At 31.4% G+C, this 25,000-nt stretch overlaps 3 protein-coding genes across 3 annotated transcripts in view; all 3 read right to left on the reverse strand.

The window, feature by feature from the left end:
- Positions 1–1,951, reverse strand: part of LOC124361276 (xanthine dehydrogenase-like) — a 64,158-nt gene extending 62,207 nt beyond the window's left edge. Inside the window, exons 1-2 of the mRNA XM_046815325.1 lie at positions 1,943–1,951; positions 1,435–1,595 (exon numbers count right to left, since the gene is read on the reverse strand). Coding sequence (XP_046671281.1) covers positions 1,435–1,595; positions 1,943–1,951 — 170 coding nt within the window. The remainder of the gene's footprint in view (positions 1–1,434; positions 1,596–1,942) is intronic.
- A 1,885-nt stretch (positions 1,952–3,836) lies between these two features.
- Positions 3,837–16,080, reverse strand: LOC124361277. Its single transcript, XM_046815326.1, has 4 exons — positions 15,884–16,080; positions 10,070–10,375; positions 9,653–9,860; positions 3,837–4,040 (listed from the first exon to the last, which is right to left on the reverse strand). The coding sequence occupies exons 1-4, from the start codon at positions 16,078–16,080 to the stop codon at positions 3,978–3,980; spliced, it is 774 nt and encodes a 257-aa protein (XP_046671282.1). The 3' UTR covers positions 3,837–3,977.
- On the reverse strand, positions 16,077–24,502 carry LOC124361278 (centrosomal protein of 295 kDa-like). Its single transcript, XM_046815327.1, has 3 exons — positions 24,128–24,502; positions 17,909–18,109; positions 16,077–16,109 (listed from the first exon to the last, which is right to left on the reverse strand). Exons 1-3 carry the CDS (start codon positions 24,227–24,229, stop codon positions 16,077–16,079), a joined length of 336 nt encoding a protein of 111 aa, XP_046671283.1. The 5' UTR covers positions 24,230–24,502.
- Between the last annotated feature and the right edge of the window lie 498 nt (positions 24,503–25,000).

Here is a 25,000-nt window from a genome sequence, read left to right on the forward strand (position 1 = left end):
TGGTCAGTTTAGTTCGTTTGTTTGGTCGCACTGTTATGACAGGTTAGAGGTTATAATTTGTTATTTTAAATGTTTGACTAGCAATATGCGCTGTTTCTTCTCAATCGACTGAAATTACGATTGATTGCAGAGTGATTTAAACTAATAATTTACTTAACACTATCAACATTTGTCAATAGTATGACATAACCTATAAACTCAGTTTCTCAACTTTTGTGTCAATCTAACAATTAATCAATCAATCATAGTTTACGATAATGAAATATCAGTGTACAATTATTTACCTTTATTGTTGTAGTTGTTGTAAATGACGAATCTAAGCACTCCACATTTTCACGAATAAACATAGTTATCTGCTTTATCCCGTGCGGCGGACCCACAGTTATCTGCTTTAATCCCGTGCGGATCCCATGCGGCGGACCCAATGGACGGGCATCGTAACGTTACCGGGCGTTACACTTTTTCATGAGTGACTCCGAGCCGCAACCTAATTTAAGACGTTGTCACGTCAAAAAAATTAACCCCTTAAAGCTCTGTAGAAAATTTGCTCTCAGTCCAAAAAGTATGCATTTAAATTTATTTTCTGTCTGTTTGAATAAAAAAAATAATAATGAACAATTTTAAAAAAAGCCCTATCGGTTCTACAGGTAGACACACCGTATGCATGGGCCCATTGTACGGTTATATCTGCATGCTGCGCCTCACTTCATAAGATGAAACGTTGATCAAAAATAGCACTGATTTTTATTGATTTTTCACACACACAACACACAATCAAATTTCCTCCTGACAGTCATTAATAAATAAATACATTTACAAATTCCTAGACATTCACAGCATTTTCGTGAATTATAATGTACACAATACACTAAAATAAGACAAGACAGATATTCCCATCTGCAGCATTAATCACAATTCCAATGATATGGAAAAAAATTTGTTATGCCAATTATGGTTCACCATACTATAATTAAATCATTGATTGTTGATAGTGATGCTTCACCCACCACTGCCGTGACGTGGTGAGAGGCCAGTTGACATTCGGTAACAGAAGCACCAACTTAACTTCTTGACCAGCTTTGAATTTACACTGAAATTCCGGGAATTCTCAGTCTACATGCAGTTCTCCAGATTTCTCTAAAAAAATTGTTAAAACCTCCAGATGCACAACATGCTGTGTGCAGGGCATCTATTTAAACACTCAGTAAATTCAGTATACATTTTAAATGAAAAATAATGTTTCAAATATAAGCATGATCATTGTACACATGCATACCAGAATACACAAATTAATAAAATGTATTGCACATTTTACAAAGTCATAGTCCAATAAACTATATATTTAACCTGGACTGTGCTTGACTGAATTAAATACTTAAGACAGGCTTATAGATCCTACAATAGTTATTGAGTAGCGCAGAGTGTCAAAAATACCTGTACATGTTCATGACCATTCCAGGGGAGCAGTATCCACACTGGGAACCATTGTATGAAGCCAGCAACACCTGCAAGGGGTGGTAGCCTTTGTGGTGGCTGCCGATACCTTCGACTGTTGTAACGTCCCATCCGTGGCACCCAAACACAGGTACCAAGCACTGCCATCACATCTCAGTTAGTACTTTGAAATACTTGTAATTTTTTCAGTTTTAAACATTTGTTTTCTCATCAAAAATTAAACTATAACATAAATCTTGGATATCTTTGTAAAAATATAGGCCCAATGCCCTAGTAATTACATAACAGTTTTGTCCTCTCCAATCTGAGGCACACATCCAGGAAATATTTTAGAAATGTCTCTAATAGACTTGAAAACTGCACTGATAGAAAAAAAAATACAGAATTAATCGCAAGTTACAGTCTTCAAGGTCCAAATTAATTTAAATCTCAACGAGGCACCCTTCACATTATATATCTAAATTGTGTTGGGTTTTTTACGACATACCTGGCTCATAAATCACATTTTAATTGACCTAAACTGCAAAGTTACATGCTGGAGACTTAAGAGCCAGGTTTACTAATATCTATCTTGATTTTTAACCTTATAAGAGCAATGGTAAACCTCAAACATTTTTATACTCTTATCTTTGGTCATCGACATATGTCTCATTAAAAAAATATAATTAATGATTGTAATGTAAAAAAATATTTAAAAAAGTATAAAATTTGCAAGAAAAACAATAAGCGCTTGGATGTGCATTAATCATAATTTTAAAATGAAACATCTCCAATAACGCTACAGCCAAAACTAAGAGTATAAAAGTGTTTGAGGTTTAATATTGTTCTTATGGGGTACAATTCAATGCCATTTCACTACAGACACTTATTTTTAGACATATAGTACATAAAAAATAAACAGCTACAAGCTCATAAAAAACATTAATTTAAAACATGAAGATTTAATATCTGTCTGTAAAGTGGTGCCTTAAGTGGCATAATTTTAAAAAACAGAAATAGGCTGTTATAAAGAATTTTATTACAAATAATAAAACAATTAATATATTTTAAACCCTGTTAGGTAATTAACTAAATTAATTAATTATAAAATATTGAAGGAGGAGCTCTTCATACTGAAAAACCAATTTATAGCTAAAAATGCACAACTGTCCAATAATTTTAAAATTTTATTTCAAAATTATTAGACAATTGTGTATTTTCTTTTACAGATTTAATTACTAATAGTTTTGTGAAGTTCAATTTACTTCACTAGTTAACTGTTTATTAGTAATAACTATACTTTTTATTAGTAATAACTATACTTCGATAACTAAATATTATATATAGTTAAGTTACCAAAAAAGAGAAAATAAGTAACTAATTATTTATCTTAAAGAAATGGATTGACTCATTTCCTCAGCATTAAGATTCACTATACGAAAAGTACATTAACACCTTTACTGTAATTCTATACTGAGTTTAAGTAGTATGGTTAGTATGTCATTATGGCGTCTGCTTTAGTGAACATGTTAATTGTTGTCTAATTTAGGCCTACTAACGAATTTCACTATATGAGCATAACTTCATAGAAACCTTAATATTAAAAACAAAATTCAATGTAACAAAATAGTATAAAATATAGCAATACTGTGAGAAGCAGTGGGGAGCATTGTAATGAGCAGTGATTCGGGACATTATTGTTAAATGAGTGACATTGTGTGTGTGGGCCAACCAGTTTTTGTCCAGCATATGATCATATTCTTGCCTCATACTAAATTAGGATAGGCAACTCATAATTGTCAGATATAAGTTAACTAACTATTTAGTACCTTAGGAATGATAAGTCTATTGAGGTACGTGTATCTATCCAGTCCAATTTCCCCACCCCCCCCCCCCCCCACCCCCCCCCCCCCCCACCCCCCCCCCCCCCCACCCCCCCCCCCCCCCACCCCCCCCCCCCCCCACCCCCCCCCCCCCCAAAAGAAATCAGAAGTTTTTATTGGCCATTAAATACTCCACAAATTACAATAGGCTTCGTCAAAATAATAATTGTTTAGCTTGATTCAAGTGAGATTGTATAAATTATATACTAGTTTCCTGTCATATCCATATTAAGTTTTAATAATAATATCTAGCACAAAAAACCTGAATAAAAATATATACTTCTGTATTACTGATTAAAAACAAAACTCGTGATTAACTTGTTTTCGATGATAAGCCATAAATGCCTACCATTTCATTTAAATTTATTGAAAGTTATCATTTTAAAAGTTTGTTCAAATTTGTAATTTTTAAGGTGATTTAAAATAATATTTATTACCTTTGTTTGCATTTGTTAAATAAGGAAGAGGAATTAATTTGAATAAAATATTCAAATACGCTTACTTACTTTTGTTTTTTATTCTACTCTTCAGAATCTGCTTTCTGCGAGTAAGATTCTTCAAGTCATGGAGTAGCTGTTGAAAGTCTTTTTTGAGATGTTCTCTCTTTAAGGCTTTTTTTACCTCTTTCCTCAATTTTTTTCTTTTATTTCCTTAGTGTAATTACTCTTTGTACTGCAGCCTTTCTTTCTTTAAATCAATAAATGTTGCTAAATCTTCCTTTGACTGCAACAAATAAACATTGGGTTCACCATTAAAAGTCCCCAGATCATTATCCAAATACCACTACAGCAATTGTGTATACAAGGAACTGGCTCCCTCCCTAAACCGACTTCTGAGAAAATACAAGGGCTATTTATAAAGTAAGGAACGTTTCCACCTGACATCACCAGATGTGTGTCAATCATATATATTAGTGTGCTCGTGCTCGGCACCTCAATCAGCATCCAGCCATGACAACGGGAATATCTTCATGCTGCCTGATTTTTTTTACATTCAAATTGTGCTGCATTCAAATCCTGCCAGTTGTGTGGTCTGTGATCAGTTTCTTGATGGCAAAAAACTTAAAACAAATAATTCATCGTGAACTATGTGAAGTGTACAGGAATAATGTACTGGACTGAAAGTTCTTTCAAGAAGAAGAAGGTGCATTCAAATTAAAAATGGCAAAACAAACATTTATGATCAAGAGAAGAGTGGACATCCGAGCATTGTGACTGATGATCTGGTCATCAACGTTGATGAAAGGATTCGTAAAAACCGCCGTTTCACAATAACTGAGCTTTCTTTATGTTTCTCACAAGTTTCACGGACTTTATTGTTTGAAATTTTTTAGCTAGGCTACCACAAATTTTTTTAAAGACCAATTCCAAAAATCCTTGCAGATCACCTTAAAGAACAACAAATGGGGCCAGCTTTGATGTTTGTGGAGGCCTACTACAGTCAAGGTGGTCATGGATTTTGACTTATAAACATGACAAGTGCAGAGATATTAATTTTCACTTGTTTCCGAGAATCAAGACTTGGCTAGCAACACATTGTTTTGACAATATGCTGAGTGACGCATTTTTGGTTTGCATCACTGAGTGGCTGAGATCACAGGCAGCAGAATTTTATCATACAGGAATTTCAAAGCTTGTCCACAGCTATGATAAGTCCCTGAATTTGTTATGGCGATTAAGTAGAAAAGTATTATTTTAGTCCCTCTTTCATACGTATACAATAAAATGTTTTTCTAGGACTTGGTTTTCTATAAATCCAAAACATTCCTTATTTTCTGAATAGCCCTCGTAATAGTACCCTGATAATGGTATACTTTTACTATAAATGTTATTCATAACACTGACATAGTGGCAATTACTTGAACAGCAGGCATGGCATGGCTCTTAAGTCAATAGGTTAGGTTAGTTAATGATAATTTGAATGAATGAATTAATATTTATTTCCTCATATAAACACAGATTACATCATATAGTGTACAAAAACCAGGAAAAGATCTCCACATGGGCTTAGCCTGTGTGTGGAGATAGAGATGCGATCAGCAGCATGAATATATACGAATTAACAGTATAAGTACTATAACTTTTTTTATGGAAAAAATACATAATTAAAACATGAAATGTACAATATAAAAATGTATTAGTGTAACGTGTATATATATATATATACGTATAAAAAAAAAGAAACAAATACATCATACCTACAACAAAGCTAGTGTTAGGCAATAAATTACTACCAGATAACAATTTCAGAAAACAATTATGTGATGATGAATGATTAATAAATATAGACCAATAATATTAACTTCATTTATATAGAAGAAAAAGATTATATCCATAACAGTTTATTAGGAGACTTGGAACATCTCACACACGTATACACTCACACCACACAGAACCTTTTTCTCTCTCTCAACACATAATACAAGTTACGACATTATGACACTATCATACGCCAACCCACTGTATATGCTCCTCATGAACATAAGATCAACAATTAAGGTAGTGTACGTACAAATAAGTAATAAAATATTCTAGTTCACCCTTATCTATGTTTAGTATCCATAAGGTTACTTTCTTTTTGTCAGGTTTGTAAACACTTAGTAGGTAGCTTAAGGCAATCTGGTAATTTAAGAAAAATTATATTTGCAATGTAGTGTGAATTTGTACAATTAATAGACCTCCATTCCACTCCATCTTCCATTATTCTTACTTTAATTTTAACGTTAAAATATTTTACTAATTCCACCACATTGTTTAAATTTAATTATTTCTTTTTCTTTTTTTATTCTTAAGGCAATATTTATTTAATGTTTTAAATTTTACGTTGTCGCAGATTAAATGTAATAAAGGGCCATGCGGCCCTAACTTTGCTTGTATAAATAAAGAATTTTTAATTTCTGTCCAATTTCGGGGCAATAATCCCAGATGACACTGCCAATCTGGTCAAATAACTATGGCTTACTTGGTTCAAAATATAAATGTGGTTTTTGTTAACATGTACATTATTATGTTTCCAACGAGTAAATGTCTAATGTTTAAAAACCTTAAATTCATCAAATAACAGTTCCGAAAGATAAAGACGGTTTTTTCAAGACAGCTTTAATAATTGCTTTTTGGACGATTTCTAACGGTAACAGCGAGCTCTTAAATGTCCCACCCCAAGCAATAATTCCGTACTGCAGAACAGATTGTACGAATGCGCAGTAAACCAGTTTTAAAATATCAAATGTTAATACATTACAAAGCTTTTTAAACATAAAAATTTGTATCCTTAACTTACTTCTTATATACTGGATACGACCTATCCATTTTAGCCGATTATCAAAAATTACTCCTAAATACTTGTATCATATACATGCTCTACACATTCTCATGACATTCACACAGCCAGCCACGCCGCCACAAGTGTGAAGCCTCAGGTTTAAATTGTCCTGATCATGACACGTCCGAAGTGCCACTGCCATGCACTTTGTTTTTTTGACATTCATAGTGAGTCCATTTTAATCAAACCAATACTTGACAGTGTTCAGACCATGCTCACTCCCATACATCCCTTGTCAGCTGGACCCCTCAAAACAAAGAGCTGTGTCATCTGCTTATAAAAATATCATCATTTTCCATATTTATTTTACCTAAATTGTTCATATATCAAAAATAGTATAGGCCTATAGTACTTCCTTGAATTACACCGTACTGTATGGTCTTCCTCAAACTCAGCTCCCCCTAAATTGTGACTACTTAGACAGAAAAGTAGTTTTTTAAACCAATCCAAGGTTGTAGCATGAGCCACCAAGAAATTTAGTTTCTTCATTAATAAGTCCTGATTAATTGTGTCAAGCGTTTTAGCCAAATAAATAAATACCAACAGAGACTTCCTGTTTTTGCCCACAGCATCATGTAACTCTTTAGTTAACAAAATAAAGCATCATTCAAATTGCTATCGCTCCTAAATTAAAAATTGATTTTAATCAATTATATTGTTAGTTTTTAAATAATTCACAAGTTGGTTTTTAATTAACACATTTATCCAAAATGTTTGCAAGTACACTGGATAAAATAACAGATCTATAGCTTACACACTCATGTTTTGGACCCCCCTTAAAAATTTGAATACCTTCACCTACTTTGAAAATGTTAGGATAAATCGTTTTTAAAATACTACAGTCAAATATGTAACAATGGTGTTAATTTGGTAATATTGTCTTAGACGATCTTAGCGGGAATCCAGTCAATCCCTGGGCCGAAGCCCCCTCTGAGTTTGGTTACACTCCAGACAACATCATCCTGAGTGAGAGGAACCAGCCGGAGGGCCGAGTCCATGGCAAAGTCACCATCATCAATAACACGGTCACGGGAGGGACAGCCCTGCTCCAACACTTACATAATAATTATTAAAGGTTCCACAACCTCTCTTTTATCCAGCTCCTCATTCTATTTCAAAATGGGTCAATTTTAAAAGCCTCTTTTTCATTTAGTATTAACTAATTTTTCTAATATTTTCCATAGAAATTTCACGTTATTCTTGTTTAAGTTAATATTATTATGAAAAAATTCCGTTAGGATTTAAACTGAGCTTTAGGATTGAAAGTTGTTGTGTTTTTTTTTTTTCTAATCTTATCTCTGTGTTTGACCATGTTAACCAATTTTTCTAGTCATCCCATGGTTTTATTTTTCATTTCTTTTCATGGGATTTTTATTTCACTTTTGTAGTTTTTCAATATTTTATATAGTTTGTATCTGACAAACAAATCGCTCGCAAGAAGTGTTGATGTCGTCTGTATTAACTAAAGACTCCTAATTAGTTATAAAAATGAGATATGCAACTTTTTTTTATCCATCCAAATATTATGGTCTGTTTTACTATACTTAGAATGAATAATGTTGTTTATTAATTGCAGCAACTGTAAAATAATACAGATTTTTATATTTAAGTGGTCGGTCAAAACATGTCTTCTATTATTATAGATATATTAATATATAGCTTAAAATAAAATTAGTCATTAATTCAAGTTCAGTTAATATAATTTATAGAGCTAGAGAAAAGTCAATGTGTTTTGGAATGCATATTGCATTTCCCTGACTCTTTATATATAATTATATATATATATATATATATATATATATATATGTATATACTTCTGCTGTATGTTTCTAAGGTTCATAGACATTCTTTTTGGTACTTTGGGATTATACCGACCACACCCAGACATGAATCGTTATTTGACATTTTGCTTCTACTGATTACTAGATTAGTCTAGAACAATATTTCGTCAATTTAAAACAGGAATTGTCTTATCACAAACCCCTCCCCATCCTCAGACAGAGGTCAAAGTCGAGCGGTCTAGTAGATAACGTGATTGAAGAGTCTCGCCGCCCGTTCAGCTGGACGGTGTGCGTCGCTTTGTTGTACTTCCGTGTTTTACTCCTACATTTTTCCAAACACAAAAATTCAACAAAAACAAACATTACCAATCAAAAACTAAACTCTTTATTGAAAAAAACACACAAAACTTGTTTTTATTCTTGATCACACTCCGCCACCCAAAATGCGAGCGCCTCCGGCCATCAGCGCGGGCTTCGGCTGCCCCGCACTGATGTCAACGAAAGAAAAACATCCCTCGAGATAGTACCTATCAGTAAAATATCAAATTCTAGAGGGGCTGATCAGAAATATGAATTGAATTGAAATGGAAAGGCAATTATGTACCGTGCAAAAAACTTAAATAATCATGTGATGCCATGCGCCGTAATCGGGATTCTCGAGAAAGATAAGATAACAGCGAAAGATAAGATAACAGCGACAACAATACCGATCAAAAAACCTGGAAATGCTTGTTGATTGATGGAATGTTAGTTCTGTTATTCAACTACATTGTTTTATAACGTTCTAAGTTCATTGAAAAAAGTTCAAGCGTTGGGGCATATAACAGAATCTGACCCCATTAACAATTGATAATCGTTGTAATTAAAGAGTTGTTTTTTTTTCGTTAAATCATGTTTGTTTCTACAAATTTATATTTTTGTGTTCTTCATACTGGTGTGGTCGGTATAATCCCAAAGTACCTTCTTTTTTCATTTTAAGTTTATGTAATGATGTAAGGTGGTGTGGTTTCAAAGTTAAATAAAAAAGTGTTCTACACAGAAGACAATTGTGTACAAAATTACATATAGATGTAATAACAAAAAACAGTGCAGAGACTCTTAACCATGAACAGAAGTATAAGATTAATACAGAGAGCCAAACAGCAATTTGATTCATGTTTGTGGCTGAAGGAGGAATTGATGCAACAATTAATTTGTGACAATACAGTATCGAGAACCTAATAAGTTGCTTACCTTCGGAGGAGAGGAATGATGAGTTACAGTCACAAAATTGCGTTGATTACTCTCAAAGAGGTTACCAGCATCAAGATAATTAAGAGCTCTAACACTTCTTGGAGAGCAAGAACGACTTCTTGTCTTAGTTTTGCGTGGATGATGTATTCCCAATTCAAGACTGACCTCACTGCTCAATCTTGTTTCTGACTGACAACGTCTTCTGAAACTGAAGTTACATATTTAAAAACTATTTCTTAATAAATAGCCTTTTCAAATATCTAATAAAATACTCACTTTTCATATTAGAAAGTGGAAGAGGTTTTTAGAATTTAAAAATATTATACAATTTTGATTTAAGATAATGAATCCTACAAAGTGGAAACTACAAATATAATTTTATGATCAATTCGAATAAATTTTTAGAAAATGACTTACGAGACTGGAGGACTATTATGACAACTGCAGACAACATAGTCACAACAACATTCCTTTGGTGATGAACTACAATTATCCTCCTCCTGATTGAGGTCCGTTATCACTTTTTCTGTGTTTGCTTTCTTTTGATTTTGACATTTAACATTTAAATTTCTTTTAGCAGATTTTTCGTTTTCAGGTTTTTCATCAGAAATCAAAGATCCTGTTGAAGAGGCTTGAGAGACCACTAAATTGCTAGGAACTTCTTGCAAAACCTGCGGTACAACAGCTGGTGGACTGACTTCATTACTGGATTTCTGTGGTTTTCTAAAACACAAATAATTTAAACCATGACCATCACATTATGTTACTCCATCACCAGTTTGCATAACGGACCATGTTAACATAATTAGTAAGGTAAATATACATGTATAAGTAATTATGGATCATGTTCTTAATTTGCATTACATTGTGTCAAGTCATGGTAAGTAATATTCCACAACCTCTAATATTAAAAGCTAACACTAGTTACCATGATACAACTGGTGCCCCTAGTCGGGATGATCTATAAGGTGAGCATTAGTCTATCACTGGAGAGGCTGGAAAAACTTCATTTCTATCTTTCTGTTTGTCTGTCTACACGGTATCTCAAAAACAAATTTATCTATAGACTTGAAATTTTGCATGAAGCTTTATTTCTGTATAGGCAACACTGAGTCTGATGATGGTTCATGTCACTCCACATGATTTTGCTGAGCAAAGTGAATATTTGTATATTGACCTTGTTGGTAATCATGATAGCAACGGGAAAATAGCAGAATAAATAAATTTGTAAACAAACTGAGTCCAAATCATATAAGATCTCAACATATAACTTTTATTCAAGAAGTAAAAGAAAAAGTAATTGAGTAGAAACTGGTTAAAATTGTCAACAGATTTGATTTTATTAGTACTCTTGCTAGATCACTGAAACTTTTATTATTTAAACACTCCGTTATGAAACCTAACGCAGTGGACAAAAATGTGAATGTATCATGTGGCAAGAAATCTCGAGAAAAATTGTATCTGTAGACATTAACATTTTGCATGAAACCTAATGTCTACATAGACAAGAATGAGTTCTATGATGGTGCATGTCAAACTCTTTTGGAGAAATAAGAGTAAAAATTTCTTTTTTGTATGATTGACCGTCTGTCGATCTACCATAGCACATCTTGAGAATGAAATGAGCTATATTCTTGAAATTTTGCATGTAACCTCAGTGAAGCCTGTTACACAACACATGGTGTGACAAGCACATTAACTATTATAGACGTTTTGAATTTGTACTTAAAACAACATTTTATTTGATTCACTTGTATTCACCAACAACAGTACAACGTATGACATAAGGACACAATTTTACAATTAATGATGTTTTCTTTTGTAAGCCTAGATTTATATATTTTATAGACATAAGCATTCATTTAAGATAATTTTGATTTCTTTTATTTGATGTTTTTTATTCTTACAGTTGAACATAAATAATTTGATAATATTGCAATAAAATTTTTAACCTAATTTTAAAATAAATATACAAGATACACCTTTATACCCGAGGTATTTTAAACTTAGAAAAAAAAACTATTTTATACACTTAACTTAGAAGGTGTTTAATGTAAACTTTTGCTGCTTCGTCAAACAAAATTATACAGGAATTATTTGAAAACCGTTTGACACTACCATTATAACCGTAATGTGTTATACATCAACAATGTGGTGTAAATGCTATAAATAAATATAGATAAAACTTCATAAACATACCATAAGTATTTCAGTATGAAATACAGATTAATCTTATTTCAAAGCACTGCCACAGTTTATGATATTAAGTTATTGTTATAAGGTTATGTTTATTACTACTACTAAACAATACACCACACACTGCTCTATGAACATTTATACATACTTTTTGATAGTAAAATTCTGTTGTACGAATATTTTAAAATTTTTACTTTAATTTTAAGTTAAATTTTGATTAAAAATGAATGATGTAAATATGAATGTTATAATGCTTATGTAATGATAGTGTTATTTATGTTTACATTATGAGAAACAGATGACAGACTACTAAAGTAAAAAAATATTCAAATTAATAATAAAGCTGAGAAATGTGAACTAATTTCCTCTCTGTAAATAGTCATAGAGAATAGTCAAATGTTTATTTTTATAATAAATTTGATTTACAAAAGCATTAAAATGTTGTATGATTATACCCAAAATTAATGCTTGTTTGAGTACAATTTATCTAAATAAACACTGAAGAGAAGAATTATTTGTTTTTTTTTCATAACATTGTAATGCACATGTAAAGTTTAGTCCATGATATGCAAAATAAAACATATTGTCACACACTTATAAACCATTTTAGCTGTCTAGTTTCATGTTTGTACATGTAAACATTTTTGAAAATGTTTTAATTAAAATTTAACCTCAGAAGATTCACCACTTATACAATTTTACAAAATCTAATACATACTGAGTTTTAAAAATAGGCATCCATTACTAATTTATGAGGTAATTTTATTATTTATAATATAGAACTAAATTCATTCCTGGACAAAACAATCTTCCAAGCCTGCGGCTTTAAGACACTAAGAGAATGTCAAGAATGCACTACACAAAAAGCATTGAAAAAGTTGGACCCAATTTTAATTTATAATTTTAAAAGTATTTATGAAGCGATTACAGGAAAGCTAACGCCTTAATACAGAAAATATATTGAAGTTTTAATATTGTCATTGGGCTGACCTTGCAACATTGAGCAAAGCATGTTATACAACTAATCATAGAGGTGCATTTATTACTACTAGAATTGTAACATATGTTTTACAAGTGAGTGTGTAACTTTAGGATACAAAGTTGAGCTGATTTGCAACTCTGCGCATGCACCATCTCCTAATATGCACCAATTCCCTGTTCAGTGGATTGGTAGAGCTGGTCCTGTGAAACTTAAGGAAATGAATGAATACTGCGATTCCAACTGTGATCCTGACATGATTGAATGGACCTGGATGGAGGTCAGTTATGAAAGATGCCTGTCATACTACAGGGAGAGCTCACTTAAAATCATATTTAAGTAAGTAAAAAACTTTAAAGATTTTTCTATATCTTTTGGTACCAAAAACAACTATCTTTATTACAGCTTTACTTATTAATGTTTAAAATTGGGTCCACCTATTTCGATGACCCTGTATTGTGACTAATTATAAAGGTCGTTCAAATAAAATTTATAAAGTAGGACAGTAAAACTTTCCAAAATTCCACAGATTTGCAAGTCATCTAAATCTATTTTTTAAATATAGTATATTATGCCTTTCATGTAGTGAAGGGATTAAATCCCAACATGAGTTGTATTAGGTTACAATATACAACAACCCCAAAACTGCTATTTATAAACGTTAATGCAAAAGAAAATTGTAAACAGGCAGAATTCATATCCGTTATATATAAAAATGACCAATATTGCTGAGATATTTACTATCAAATATTTCTCTTCTCTTCAGTGTAACCAAAAAGAGAAAAATATTTATAATAAGTTATTATTATTGTTGTTGTTGTTTGCATAATACAGATTCAGGAAATAGAGCAACAACCTTTTTTTTTAATATTTTTCATTGTGTATGAAAACTTTAATGTTTCGAAAATATCTTTACCTTTTTATAGGGAGGAAGGGAATAAACCCTATAGGAATCAATATTGCTTAGAAAATTGTTTAGAAATGTAGGATTTCAAACCATGCGATCGGAAGAGAGTAAGATTTTTTAAGTTTCATACTCCAATCCAGGCAGTTTTGAATGAATGATTAAAGTACTACAATAATCAGTTATCAAATATTTGGCATCCATAACTCCATGTGTTTGCAATGTTTTCAAGTAGTCCTCCTCTGTAGACTAGTGGATATAGACATGGCTCTCTAATTGAAAGATTACGGGTCCAAATCCCAGGGATGTCCCAGATAAACCCAGACAAACTAGCATAGCCAAGAGCTGAGGCTTACAAAAGATAAAAAAAGGTTCATTACAACATAAATCTTTATAGATGGCTTTTTTATTACTACAAGAATTTGTATCATATATTTTAGAAGTGAGTGTGTAACTTTAGGATATAAAGTTGAGCAGTTAGATAAATATAGCATAATACGCTTAAATAATATCATACTAGATATAGAGTACGATATTAAAATAGTAGTAGTAGTATTTTTAAATTGATTTAAAACGTTTCCTAAAAACCAACAGTTTAAATATTATATTTATCTTGTTTTAAATTTAGACCTTTTCTAGGTAACTAGTTTATACACCTTTCATGATGAAGGGTATGAATGGGGCCAAATTTATACAAAAATACTGTTATTACAAATAAAAACATACAAAATACATGTGTAACAATTATTTTTAAAATCACCATAAAGAAAAAAGTGTTTATGTAGAATAACATAACTAAATAGCCTCAACCAAAAATAATACTTAAGCTTTAAATAATAACTAGCGGGCCCGGCGCGCTTTGCTGCGCATTTCAATAATTTTTTGCAAAAGTTGCCCGCGGCTTCGCACGCAATTTCCCGTTGAAAACAGTACACTATATTCACTTATTCTTTTTCTATCACATTCTAAACATTGCTGAGATAATTGATAGTCGTTCCATCGTGAGCCTCTTGGGCGTATTATGAAGGTATGTACCATATTCCTGCCTCTATCTAGCTGTTACCCACGGCTTCGCACGCAAATCTTAAGAACCGAAGTCCTTATATTACTTAGTAAATTTTTTTTTTTTACTATAATAAATTTTAGATTAAATTAGTTATATCTCCGATGCCACGATTGAGCTTGCTTTGTTGTCTCGATCGAGAGAATATGTACACACGGAGTTTTGAGAACCATACTTCTGTCAAAAAAAAAACAACTAAGGTTGATTTTATAACATTCTTTATATTTGTAGCCAACGTAAGATAGTAATTATGATATCTGCATTACTCTTCTGATCAAGCATGAGCATGGTTTATATTAAATAAATATTGCAGTTAAAGGTGAATTTTTACGTCAAATTTGAATTGTATTATCTGGATAGTAAAGTCTATGTTTAACAGTGATTGCAAAAACAGTTTAAACAAAATTTGTCGTTTCTCTTAAGCTTACTCTATGCTTTAAAACTATAAGTGTAATATATGTTTACAAAGAACAGCTGATTAAAAATTTGAAAAGACGTTAACATATGTTTGCTGCAATGCATTTCTTATGGGTATTTCTGTAACCAGTGGGGCGGAATCCTGAATCGGGAAAGGGATGGGCATAGCTTATAAACCTTCTCCGTGGAAAAATACATATACGTACAAATTTTCATCATGATCGGTCCAATAGTTCACGATTCCATAAAGGACAAACATACAAACATTCATTTTTATATATATAGATGATTTGTATGAATTCAAAATCTGATGTATACTTTTCCAGCTTATTAAAAGAAATATTATATATTGGCCTATCTTATCTCCCTGTGTTTTGTATATTTCTGTACCCATGCTGGTAGTATATTATTTTATTTTAACCAAATGTGTATAAGATAAATGTGTAAAAATGTAATTTATAACAAATTTATTTAACAAATTCCCTAGCCATGGTTACAGTAGCACTGTGAGGTGGACAGGTAAAATTAGACTTTGCAGCGCTCAGTAGTAAAAGTGTGAATAGTGGAACTGATAGATCAATTTTATACATTTACAAACAACATACAAAAAAACTACCATAAGAGCAATTTAAATTTTTAGCTAGTTAACATTATTTAATGCAATTTTCTTACAGTGAATCTACAGGTAGTTGTGAATGCTTTGGTAGAGATGATACATAAAATGACCTTAAATTTTCTTTATTTCTCGTCTTTCTTTTCTGTTTGATAGGTGCTTCAATTTGCTGCTGATGTAAAGCTTCATTTTTAAGTTGCTGTTTTCTTGCTTCAGCCGCTCTTGAAGCTGCTTTGATAGCTCTTTGTGTTTTCATTTTTCCACGGCTTTAGAAGTGATATTTGGCTAAAACAAATGTTTAAACATCATATTTACAAACCATAATTTAACATTGTTGACATGTGTAAAATGCCACAATATTCTACACATGTCATGTAGTGTATCCCAACATGATGACTGTTGTAAAATTATTATTATGGAGTTTTTGAAACTATTTAGAAGAAAAATAGATATGCATGTGTATTGACTGGGACATAGTAAACAGATATGTTAAATCCATATAAATACAAGGTGAAAAATATATAGGTTCATGTAATGTATTCTCAAATACTCTTTTTATGTTAAACATGGTTCGAGGTTTGAAAATTATGCCTACCGATTATAATACTTATTTGTAATGGTTCATATAATTTTACTAAAATAAATGTGAACACAAAGATTTCATAACACAGAAAAATAACTAATGCTGAGAACTTTGTAATCTTATTTCTTGGAATTGGTTGAAAAATATCAAAAGAAATAAATGTTTACTTCTGTAGTCTTCTATCTAACAATTTTCAGATTTATAAATAGGATTCATACCTGTATGTTCACAAAAGAACAAAGTTGATTATTTTATTAACAATATTTTTTCTAGTATCAATTATAATTAAACAAGTCTATTAATATGGTATAACAACTTAATCGAGAGGTTAAAGTATAGATCTATAAAAGAAATTAAGGGCTACTGTTAATAGTTATTTTCTTATATAGTTTGGAAAGGGACCAGTACAGTTAAGATCATAAAAAGGTAACAGAGAGTAATAATAAGAGAAAGTTTCTCATGGTTCTAGTTTCTTAACATTCACTTCATGGCACACTGTAACAAACTTTTATGAGTGTAATAATACACTCACAATCAAATCCATTGGGATCCAAATGATCAGATGAACTGTGGAGTTATATTTTTCTAGGTCATATACTCAAAGGACCAACCTACAGCCAATACATGTGTGAATGCATGATATGACTTTGAACCGATACAACAGAGTATTAAGGATTCTGGCAAAATGCAACGAAAGAGTTATCACACAAACGTACAGACTGCCCTTTAAACTTTACACCCCGAAATCAATAAAATTCTTCATCAAACATAAAAAAATCAATGCACCAAGATTCAAGCTCTATGATCTTTCTATCAAGTGTTATTGCACAAACAGGTGGACAACAACACATGTCTTGGCCCCTGACATGTCTTTAAGTCCTGTTTACATTAGATTATGTCATGTCCTTAAGCCTGGTTTGTTAAATCCATTAGTTGAGTAAGCTAGGCCTAGTTTACCCGCCATGTAGAAAATTGTGTCTACTCTTAGTTTAGAAAACATATAATAGTTTATGTGCAATACTATTAATTTTTTTGGTTATCCATTCAGAGTTCAAACATATTTTTAATACATACAGGAAAAATTGAAAAAAATTTGATTATTCTAAAAAAAAAGTAAAGAATGTCTTACAAGGAGTTGTACAAATTTGAAGCATCATTTAAGATCATCTTAAAATTAGGTCCAAAGTAAAATGATAAAAAATATGGATATGATCTCTTGTAGTTAGAAAACTATCAAAATTTCATACTTTTATTATTAGCAGTTTTTACTTGAAATTGATTATAAAATTTCCAAAATTTCCTACTTCAAACGACTGTCATTTCTTGTGGAGTGACCATTTGAAGACATCTTTTTTATTTGTTGTATATATGGGAAAGTTACCTTAAAATACTGAATTTCAAAGATTAAAACAATTTCCCAAAAAAAATCAGTGCCACCAACTACTTTTATTCTATCCAGTTATAGGTAAAAGAGACATAAATTTATTGCAAAAATACTTACTTGCTTAGATGCTTCTCTGTGGCCCTCTCCGACAGACTTGAGACAAATTTCATAGATATCTCTGAGACGGTTAAGTTCTTCTAATCGTTTTTCTTGTATTTGTTTCCTCTTCATCTCACAAATCTTGTTTTTCTGGTTGATTGTTTCTTCTTTAATATTTTCTCTTAGTTTACTAGCAAAATCTTTGGATTGTTGACGAACCTAGAAATTTCATTTAAAAATAAATGTTAAAGCTAAACATTCTAAAAATGTTTATGTCAAGTAGTAAATAAACCTTCTTCCCAAAATAACACATATGGTCATAATAACTGACGTAATTAAAATGTATATACGTGCCTCATACATTATACATAGACTAATCCAAAAACAAAATTTAAGTTCATTCTCATTATTACAAGAATGAAATTAAATGTTATTAATACTGCTAATATTGATATATCCTAAAGTAATCAAACTAATAATTTAACTAATTAAGTGAGATCATTTTACAAAAAGTAGACTAATTGCTGCCAATGAAAGTTTCAATGATCTTGAACATAACTTTTCTGCCACATCTAAGGAATAATTTTCAAAAGCAATAGTGTTATAGCTAACATTTTATTCTATGTCTGTAATCAATTGCCTAATCCTTAATCTCTGGAGGAATCCATTTTTTTAGAACATGCTTCTGAAGGTTCCATTCATATAATGTGCTTTAATACAGTAGTGTGTGTTTATTTTTTCCTTTCAAAAAGTATCATTGTAGGAACAACATAGATGATAATGTTGTGCCTTCATCTCTGGAAATGGAGTGGTATCCACCATTGCAAATTCTTAATGCAATCTTCCACTGCATTCAAGCTTCTTGAATCCAACCAATGATCTCCACCCTAGGTGCCACTCTGCACTTTTGGTGCAAAAGGAAAAATATACCTCAAGATAAGTACCTAAATTCAAATTCCGATCATGTAATCACTCATGAAGGCAACATTTAACTTTTTTCTATCAATAATATGAATGGACCTTTTTATTTTTCGCTTATTTCATATTAAAGTTGATACAATAGGCTATTTTATCAACCTTATATAATAAATTTTCAGATAAAAAAACAAATGAATTACAGATAAAGGCTCTCAGCCATTCGTGACCAGACCATCTAGAACTTAGATATTGTACTATTTCGAGGGATGTTTTTCAATGTGAATGTTGAGTTTAGCTCCAGTTCACCTTCCTCTTAGTGCAGCGTATGGAATCTGCAGCTGTCACAGACGCACTGCACTAAGATAAAGTAAACTGGAACTAAACTCAACATTCACACTGAATTAACCCTTCCCACCATAGTTACACTATATGGATTTTTTCGTTCATCACCATTAGCGAGGGGCAGAAATTGAGGTTTTGCCGCAGCCTATGCTGATGGCAGGAGACATTTACATTTCAACTAGTAGTTCTCTTTACAAAGAAAAGAAAAATACTTAAAAAGTCAATAGGTTAATACACAAACATTCAGTTTTCGAAAAGCCGAGAAATTTTAAAAACTCTCGTAAAAGGAACTAATAGTTGAGTGGGATGAGCTGATGGTGCACTGCCCCATGCTGATGGAAATGAACAAAAAACATTCCTCAAGATAGGAGCTTACCAATCAATAAAATATCAAAGATCTAGTAGATCTCAGTACGAACCTGAATGCTTTAGAGCACTATGTCCTAGTAATACACCCGTTGTGCAATCTTCAAATATACATCCGAAGAACCTATTTTTTTATAACAATAGTAACATTTTTTTGCTTTCTTTGTGTTTTGACTTCATTTCATTTAATTTAAATATTCTACACACTTAATGACAAACATATGCCTCAATATGAAAAATAATATGACCATTATGGGTGGTAGTCTATGAAATTACATATCCCTGTTTGGAGTAAAATGAGATTTTCTTCTAAATAGTCATTTGCTTTCGTCATTGATGGATTTCGTTTTCACCTTTATCCTCTTTACCACATCACATTTTACTCATTTTGGAATCTATCTACTGATTTTTGCTTTACAAGTTTCATTATGTAAATGTTGTTTAACCCTTTGACTGCCATGCTATATTTGTATTTTATGTTTAAAGTCTGTCAGGCAGTTTAAGTTACCTGTATCTGAAAACTGCCAAGCCAAACTATGCCTACCTGTACTGCCAGGCTTAAAATGAGCATTTCGCATAGGTAAACCAAAAACGATAATAACTTTCTTTTTTAACTAGCTAGGATCATGATTTTTGTTTTGTTTTGAACGTAATGAAATTTACTATAACTTATATAACTTTTAAAACCACTTCAAATTAATTAAACTATTTTAATTAATTAATTAATTATTTAAATATAAAAAATGTTCAAAAAAGTTTTTTTTTGTATTGCAAAACACCTTATAAATACTATAATGGGGGAAAATAAATCTTTGTTTTATGTTTACAACGTCATTGAGAGTCAATGTTCAAAAAATTACAAAAAATATTGGAAAATAAAGTTATAATGATTATAACACTGAATCACCGCGGCAACGCAAATTTTTTCATAATTTTATCAATGTGGTTCCAAATACTTGCTTGAATTGGTAAACATTACTAGTCTTACACTAAATTCTCTTTTTGATGTTGTTATTGGAAAACTTATATAACTTTTAAAACCAATTCAAATCAATTAAACTATTTAAATTAATTAATTAAATATAAAAAATGTTCAAAAAAGTTTTTTTTTGTATTGCAAAACACCTTATAAATACTATAATGGGAGAAAATAAATATTTGTTTTATGTTTACAATGTCATTGAGAGTCAATGTTCAAAAAATTGCAAAAAAATATTGGAAAATAAAGTTATAATGATTATAACACTGAATCACCGCGGCAACGCAAATTTTTTCATATTTTCATAATTTTATCAATGTGGTTCCAAATACTTGCTTGAATTGGTAAACATTACTAGTCTTACACTAAATTCTCTTTTTGATGTTGTTATTGGAAGAAAATTAAACTAATAAATAGGTTTTATAGTTACAAAGAGCCTTTAAAGTTAGAAAATAAATTATAATATTCTACTAACACTATGAACTATGAAACTACAAATTATTTTACATGATATTAGGTTGATATGATATTGCTGTCAACGGCATCGGCAGCTGGCAGGTTCGCGACAGACCAACAGCCACACAATTACGTCGTTCTTCTACATGGCTATATAAAGTAAGATTTTCTTAATAACTGATATTTTATGAAATAAAAACACTCTTTAGCTATTATTTTTATGTTATAAGAATTACATTGGTGGTTAAATAGCTGCGCTATAAGCCAAAAGGAAGAGGCCGATAAATTCGGCCGCTGGAGTTTTCAAATAGTTTTACTCGGCCGAAAATATCGTAGTCTTAACTGGCCGAAAATATCGGCCGCTGGCAGTTTTCAGCTAGTCTTACCCGGCTGAAAATATCGGCCGCTGGCAGCCAAAGGGTTAAGTACTTTTTAAACATGAACAAAAATATAACAATAATTAATATAGCCTATTTACTACAAACTGGCAACAGCCATTTTCAATAATTATATTCAACTTATAATAAAATAGCAACAAATATTGCACTAAAGTTGCATTGGTTAATTAATGATAAACTCAATTTTATTTGTTTTAGCTTAAATGGTAAATCATGAGTAACTTTATTTTGATATTACATTTAATTGTTTTGATGTCCTGATTTGGAACTGCAGTCATAGGCTAAATAACATTAGTTGCATTATATTTTAAAGCCTTGAGGTTGCATAAAGGTAATTTTCAATTTAATAAATACAGATTTTACGGACTTTCACTAAAATAATCTTAAAAATATTCCTGACCATGTTTACTATCATTATTACCATGAAATTCCTATTAATAAGGAAAGTATTAAAAAGTACTAAAAAATTAATAACAATGATAATATGGATTAATTCTTTGGTAGGTACTATCTGAAGTCCACTAAGTACGTTTTGGTTATTTTTACTGGGGATATGAAAAAACCTACATTATTAGAAAGAACAACCTGTATATGACCTACTGTGAAAAGTACATATCATTCTGACAATCATTTCTTGTTTTCTACCTCACAAAAGGAAGCGATATCAGCAAGGAGGTCACTCTGTCCCTATCTCCTTTTTGTTATTAAGCGATAGGTAGGTTTAGATTACGTTATCATAAATATGTTACTAGTAGTACCAAAGTTAAAGGTAACATTTACAAGCACTCATGTAAACTGAGCTTGAATTTGGGAACTATCTTAAGGGATGTTTTCCTTTTACGCAAGAAGTGTGGAATCCTTTTACGTGATTTTTGCACCCACCGAAGCCCGCACAGATGACCAAGGCATAATCTGATCGGTACTTCCCCGACCTCAGATCACGTCCCAGATTGTGCAACTTCTTCGATGTCAGATCATGATGGGCAATCTGGCACATGATGTGAGGTACTTACTTTTGATGAAAACGTAAAAACATTCCTGAGATTGTACCTAAAGTCAAGCACATACCACGTGAGTGTTCATTAACTTCTTATATTTATAATACATGTATACGTATTTATCTACTTATACACCCTAATAACATGCAGTAGATAGAGAGGGTAGATATTGCCCACAAATGCCTTCTTCTCAGCTACATTGGTTCCTTTTGTGAGGCAGAAAACAATAGCTGATCGTCATGAACACAGGTAATTTTTACAGTAATTCAAATAAAGTTTTTTCTGTCTAGTAATGTAGTAGATTTTCTTAGATCCCCAGTAACAAAACTCATCAAAAAATAGTGGCTTCCAGATAATACCAAAGTACCTGTGAATTCAATACAATACCCACTTAACATTCAACCAGCTAGTGGGCCGGGATGGAATCTGGTTCTGGATGGGGAATGGCAAGATAGGAGGAGGAGGAGGAGGAGGGATATCAGGGTGACCAACATTAGTCATCAATTTTGTTATTTTGATTTTATTTATTCATCATTAAATTATTACTTTTTTTAGACATAAAACCCAGATCTGGGCTGTAATTTTAAATAACTATAGGTTACTGTAATTCGGTTTGACATTTTGGTTTCGGTAGTTTAGACAATCATGAATATTGATTATGGTGGTGGCCGCATAGGGTAGAGTACGATAAGCGGACCCCGTTTTTATATTGACTATTACAATCATCAATACTTATATATAGAATAACAGAACTATCAATTGATCTAAATGTATCTGAAGAACTAAATTAAAGTCACATGTTTCAAATTAATAGAAATAGTTTAAACAATTACGTAGTGTCATAATAATAGGACCATAACCATTAACAAAACAATAAAACTAACACAGGTTATAGAAAAAACATTATAAAAACCGGGTCCGCTTATTGTAAAGTACAAAAGTATTCTACCCCCCGCTACTTGTACTGCTGCTGTGTAAAAAACTGAGTGTTTCCAAAGTATATTAATATCTGTTTTAACTTAAATTACCCTCGTACAACAAAGCTCCAGCCCCGTAGATGGTCTGATAAAAGGATGTCAACTGTACATTGAGATTTGATGGTAAATAAGCATTAATATCGAAGGGTAGGGTACGATAATAGACCCGGTTTTTTATATCGAAGAATGTAGTCTTCGATACCTAATATTCGCATCTCAAATCCTAGACTATGAATCGATATAAAAGTATCTATAGTCCTCAATAACAATCACATGCTTTAAATTTAAATATGAATTTAATATTTATAGTGATCAAACAAATTATTATAACAAAAATTAGGAAAACTGAAGACGACCAAATTTGCTCCTCTCACAGTTACAGTTGTTTCTTTCCCACAAATTTCACATAATGGGGTTTTCGGTACGAGTCCAACATGTTAAAGCCACAAAAACAATAGCTATATTTTATTTATGTCTTGTCATCTTTCAAAGCAATGTCTTGTAGTTTTCTAAAATTGACTGCCATTTTAATAATTAAAATTACTAATGTAAAATAGAAATATTACCAAACGTGTATTATTTTAAAGTGTTTACAGCTGTTGATATAGACTATTTAAGTTAATAATTCAAAATAATTCATCAGTATCGATTGATTATATCGATGGTTATGATTAAGTAATATCGTTTGCCAATTTCGATAAAAAACCGGGTCCGCTTGTCATACCCTACCCATAACCAATCCCAAACCTTATACAAAATTCATCTTAACACTACATCTTTCAAATATGTGAAATTTTACTAACCTGTAAAAGACGTAATATTTTTCTTCTTTCTAATTCTTTCTTTTTCTCTAGCTCAAAGTTTATTGCACTTTTATTAGTTACATTCCCAGTACTATGTGACATTTTAACTCTTATAACCTTTATATGATACAATATTTGGCAAAACCCAATCAAAATAAAACCTTCAAGTATTATTACATCGACAATAAAATAGCCTATAAAAATTCACGTCTACATCACAAGTCACAATCTACTAGTCACCATCTAATAAAGCTGCACTGGATTAACAGTTGGACTATTCACACTAGATTAAATTTAAAATTATAGTATTCTAACAAATCTTCTAAAGTTGAACAGTTCCAAACAAAAACAAAGTAAACTTGTTTGTTTATGAAATGTTTGTTTTTTTTTTTTCAAAAGCTTTATTTCTGGTTCAATTACTACAAGTAAATAATTATACACAGAAGTTTGAATCATAGAGAACAGAAGAACATAGAAATATTAACATTAGTGGGTTTGCTCCAATGGAGACACCCTATAACATAATACAGTTAACAGAAAATAAACAATAAAATTAGTACTTGACAAACAATGTAAGTTTCAAATTATAATAAAATGTCTTGAACAAGACGTGCTTTCAGTCTTCTGTTGACAGTTCTTTGGCCAATGTTAAAATGGACAGCACCTGTTGATTGGTCCAGAGTTTCTAGAAATGTAGCACTTAGTTTTCGGATGTAGTCACAGATGGTCGGAATTTCTAATTCATTATGAATCTGTCGGTTTCTAACAAACCATGGAGAATTTGTTGCTATTCTCAAAAACTTGTTTTGGAATACTTGAAGTTTGTTCATTTTTGATTTATGGAGGCAAGGACCCCAAACTGGACAAGCATAA

Source organism: Homalodisca vitripennis, chromosome 4, assembly GCF_021130785.1.
Source record: "Homalodisca vitripennis isolate AUS2020 chromosome 4, UT_GWSS_2.1, whole genome shotgun sequence".
Classification (NCBI taxonomy): Eukaryota; Metazoa; Arthropoda; class Insecta; order Hemiptera; family Cicadellidae; genus Homalodisca; species Homalodisca vitripennis.